This window comes from Daktulosphaira vitifoliae, unplaced genomic scaffold (assembly GCF_025091365.1).
Source record: "Daktulosphaira vitifoliae isolate Bord-2020 unplaced genomic scaffold, ASM2509136v1 Scaffold_4, whole genome shotgun sequence".
Lineage (NCBI taxonomy): Eukaryota > Metazoa > Arthropoda > Insecta > Hemiptera > Phylloxeridae > Daktulosphaira > Daktulosphaira vitifoliae.
The window spans coordinates 21,120,800-21,125,747 of NW_026099575.1; the positions used below are offsets into that span (position 1 = coordinate 21,120,800).

At 25.9% G+C, this 4,948-nt stretch overlaps 1 protein-coding gene across 1 annotated transcript in view; it reads right to left on the reverse strand.

Annotated features, from left to right (window-relative positions):
* Window positions 1-1,848: 1,848 nt before the first annotated feature.
* The window catches only part of LOC126904986 (ubiquitin carboxyl-terminal hydrolase 8-like), a 21,732-nt gene continuing 18,632 nt past the window's right edge, over window positions 1,849-4,948 (reverse strand). Inside the window, exons 2-8 of the mRNA XM_050684389.1 lie at window positions 3,637-3,815; window positions 3,229-3,376; window positions 2,734-3,144; window positions 2,566-2,687; window positions 2,278-2,462; window positions 2,039-2,210; window positions 1,849-1,980 (exon numbers count right to left, since the gene is read on the reverse strand). Of these exons, the coding sequence (XP_050540346.1) occupies window positions 1,849-1,980; window positions 2,039-2,210; window positions 2,278-2,462; window positions 2,566-2,687; window positions 2,734-3,144; window positions 3,229-3,376; window positions 3,637-3,815 (1,349 nt within the window). The remainder of the gene's footprint in view (window positions 1,981-2,038; window positions 2,211-2,277; window positions 2,463-2,565; window positions 2,688-2,733; window positions 3,145-3,228; window positions 3,377-3,636; window positions 3,816-4,948) is intronic.

The window sequence follows — 4,948 nt, forward strand, 5'->3', positions numbered from 1 at the left end:
AGAATGAACAGCTTTTTACTCTGAAATAGCTTAGGTATTAATATAAAATTAACTAATCCAGGTACAAGAATCCAGTAGTTGTATACAAGATCCGCATACGATTTTAATATTTCATTGAGGGATGTTATACAAAATGATTATAATGGTTTGATTTGTACACTTTTGTAACGCTGAGGGAGCTGAAAATATATCATACTTTAAATAAGGGAATAAAATTTCCTAATAAAATATGTTTTCTGAAAATAATAATGAAAACAACATTTCTTAACAACTTTTTTTGAAATTTTAGTAACTCAATCGTTTTGATTCTGGAATCCTTAATACATTTAAGGAAGAATAATTTGAATTAGTTTTAAATGTATTGATGATCTATTGCTATGCGAAATACCACTAAATTTTTACCGACATTTTTTGGATTCAACGTCTAGAAATCGGGATTGTGGATAGTTTTTTTTCATTTTTCGACTGATTATAGCAATTGTAATTTTTTGAGAAATTTACATTTATTATGGGGATTATTTTTAAATTATACTGCTGATAGCATCAACAAGAAACGTTTTGAGTTCTTTTGATTTATTTCAAAGCAAAGTCTGTCGAGTACAAGTGGAACCAATCGTGTGTAGTGACACAAGAAATATAAAACATAGCAAAGTAAAACCAATAGTTTCTCAACTAAGAATCGAAGTTAAAATAGACGTGTTTATACAGTGTAATTAATTTAAATACTACATCTTTTTTTTTTTCGTGATAGTTGAAAGAGTAATTATTCTTTCAGTCTACATGTGTAAACATAATTATTTATGAAATTAATAGAATTAATATGCCTTTTAAGAATATTGTATAAATTGGATATTTTTTTTTTCAGTTGACGAAAAGATAAGGCAGCAAATATAAATTCTAAACATGTGTTTAATTTTTTTAGGGGTTATTTTTCTTTAAATTAGTATAAAAAATGTTAGCAAAGTATAACTTAATTACTCCAAAATCGAGAAATTTTAAAACCAATCGGTTTTAAATTTTATTTATTAATTGTATTGACATTAACTGTGTTGTAATTTTTTAGTATACTACATTGTAGTAGTTTGTTAATGAACATTTGATTCTTTGATAAAATTAACCCGAGTAAAACATAAACTATAAATAATTAGTTAAATATAAATGTTTTATTTACATACAAAAGTATAAATTATAACAGTTATTAAAAAATGACATAGTAAATTGTTAATTATTATTTTATAAATGTTTATTTAATTTTTATTCTTCGTTTTATTTTAAAATATAAATAAATATAAATGCATGTACAAATTATGGATCGTGTGTCCAATTTATACCACTGAAGCCATAGCTCTTCTAAAAGTAATTCAACAAATAACTAATAAGGAACACAAATTACATTATAATATGCGACTTATTCAGGACCATCAACATTCAATTTATTCACGAATAGAGTATCTAAAGTTTTTTTTGTTTTCTTAGTATCATGTAATAAAATTTAATATTATACATAAATTGTATTATTACAATTAACATTTCCATATTTTTTTAAAAAGTTTTAATGATTTTTTGGTGAATTAATGTAGCCTATGGTTGTTTAAATTTCTCTAATTGTTTAGGCTCTATCAATTCATTAAGTTTATTCAAATTATACGCAAGATTAGGATATTTATGTTCTCATATAAATGTTATATTTGAAAAAGGTATTATTCTATAGAATAAATTTTTTATTATTCATTATATTGTGGAATTGTTGAACTCTGTTTTTTTATGACAAACTACACGGATATGATTAAATGGATGCATAAGTAAAATATTGTTACTTTAAATGCNAATGCATAAGTACTTAAGTAGTTACTTTAAATGCGCTGGGAGTTCATCAATTGTGTAAGCTTCTCGATTTCTGTTTCTATCAAAAAGTCGATACATTATCATATATGCGCTTGATTTTCCGCTAAAAGTACTTTCAATTTTATGTGGTGGTATCTGTGTAATGGTTATAATCTCATAATTGTGGTATTTTTCAAAAAATGTAAATACCTACGAGAGTAACAATATCATCATTACATTCAAACCATTGTCCCGACTTGAAATCTTTTATGTATGAGTAATAGTGCCCAAAAGTGGCTTCTCCTTTATGAATGATCACTCCGTATAATTCAAATATGGAATTATAGCCATCCACATCCATTGAAATGAAAAATGGAAAAGATACTCTGAAATAAAATTTCATACAAAAATTCATAACAATGCTTTTTTTACGTTTACATAAACATTACGTACTTGTCATTTATTTTTTCAGGCTTTAGACTATTTATGTTATAACTAATCCTACCTAGATGAAAACATAAAATATACGGGAGCTCTTTAAATTGTTGCCCCTTTAGAAATTTGCTTTTTTTTCCACAAATGTCACAAAAATGTTCGTCCAATATTTCAGGTCTTAAATATTGTTCTATTGCGTATTCCTATTAGTCAAGTATATTTATATAAAAAACAAATTTATTAATTTAACTTTAATTTTGCTTTTTCTACATTAAACATATAATTTTACGGTTTATATATATTTACCAGCGAGTCATATGATGTCTTTCCATCAATAGAGCGAATAGGCAGAGAAATATCAAAAAATGTGGAGTACTGTTCTTTACTTATATTGCACATAGTACAAGTAAGGTATTCGACCTGAATGCCTGAAACATGATAATGAATAGTAAACACGATGAACTAATAAAATACTAATAAAGTCTAAAAAAACAGTCACGTTCATTTTTATAGTAAATACATTATACTTGTCACTAAATAGATTACTAATCATGTTAGCGGACGATGTAAGTTGCAACTTCTCGTCCAAAATGCCCAAAAAGTTTCGACCAAACTCTTGGACGTCTTGCTGGATATCTGTGTCCTCCGAAGTCCAATCAAGACTTTTTGTTAAGTCTTTAGTCTTGACTGACGATGTGTCAGGTCTAAGTAGTTCTACGAAAAGCCTTTGAAGTTGATAAGCTACGTTAAACCAATTGTCGTCACCGGAATCATTAGGGAATGTCAGCTTCAACAACTCGTTACGAAACTCCGGCGTATGGAACATAACTTGGATGAAAGAATTTAAATAACAAGTTGCTCCTTGGTTTTTAATACCACGGCACACTGAAAAATAATTTATAAAGTATTGGCTATAATTGAACATTTTTCTTTACCAAATACATATTTTAAAAGTTAAACTGTTATTACCTGGCGAAACATTTTTAGCTTCAGTTTTTGGTGGTAGACTAAACAGTGGTTTCTTTGGTTCTTGGTTCTTTTGCGGAGGAGTTTTTACAACTTTTTCAACACTTTGGGTAGATTTTAAAGTGTTGAATACCGTAGTCCAAGAATATATCTAATTTTATTATTATAATTAGTTTTATAAGAAAAAATTCAAAATGAGGATTTATAAGTTTAAAAATTATTGATGTTAAAGTCTTATAATGGTAATTGCGTTATGCACTCTCTTAAGGGAAACGCAATTATGTTATTATCAAAATACCGCTATTGTATTGTTTATTCAACTTTAAATGGGTAATGTATTTATAATAATATTAAAAACCATAATATACGTGCTTTAAGCTCATCAAGATTTGATGGAATCGTCAAATTTACTATCTCTTCTTTTATCGTTGTCTTAATTTCTGGTTTATTATTACTATTAACTTTAGGGCTTTTTTCGTGGTCTGATTGTTTTGCATCAGGTTTGATGCAGATACAACAGAAACACTTTTTATATGTTTGATGTAATTGATTTTTGCTATATGTCCATACACTGTTCTTTTTATTAGTTGCTAAAGTTCGTTAAAGAATTAAGCTACAAACTTTTAGTTTTAATTTTAATTACTTACATTTTTTCAAAGATAATTTTTTTACACGAGTCCAAGCTCCTTTCAGTAACCCGAATAATGCTTTACTTTTATTTAATGTATTGTGAACAATTTTTAAATCCATTATACGTTTAATAATGCCAAGAATTATTCTTTTATTAAATTTTCTTAGAATGATTTTTATTTTTTAATAAAGTGAACTTTATAAAAAGCAATACATAAAAATATAGTAAATAGTATAGTAAAATGAAATAATTATTCTTTACAAAATTGAACTATAGGAATAATTATTTGTACTAAATTATATCAATTGTTTTCTCGATTATCACCAAGGATTTCAATGTTTTATACGACCAGTATATTTGTTTAAGCTAAGTGAACATTATTTATGTAATCAACTTAAAAAAGTATATTATTATTATTAAAACTCCCCAAATTGGCTTGTTGCAATGAAGTTTTTATTTCACAAAATAATACTAAATACGAGATAATAAGCCTAAAAATATTGTCTCTAATCAAAATATCAATGCTATGTATAAGTTTTATTATAGATATTATAAGTATCATCTAATGTTATACATGAATGAAAAAATTCATTTGATATAAATAAATGAAATATTATAATTATAATAACGTTGATATGTCCGTTGATAATACTATGCGTGTATTTATTTATTTTTTTGTGACAGTTTATTCATTATAAGTTTAGTTCTCACTAAACCTATTATAATGAACGATAGTCAATAGATGTTTAGTTGAAGACATTACCNTAGTCAATAGATGTTTAGTTGAAGACATTACCTTCGAAAATTTGGAAAATTTCCTTCGTTTCCCATAAATGGAGAGATCTATCAAAAATGTTACAATATTTGAAATCAGTAAATTTTGATATTTTTATAACTTATTTTCACATAAAATCGCCACGACATTTTAAAAAAAAGGTTGGTTTAATACAGATGTTTTTTTGACGAATTCATATGTATTTTAAATTAAACCATATGTAATTTACTCTACTTAAAAAAAAAAAATTACCTCTGGGCTTGTATTGGAGATGAAATTGGCTATCATATTCAAAAAATTGCTATTTTTGTGATAAT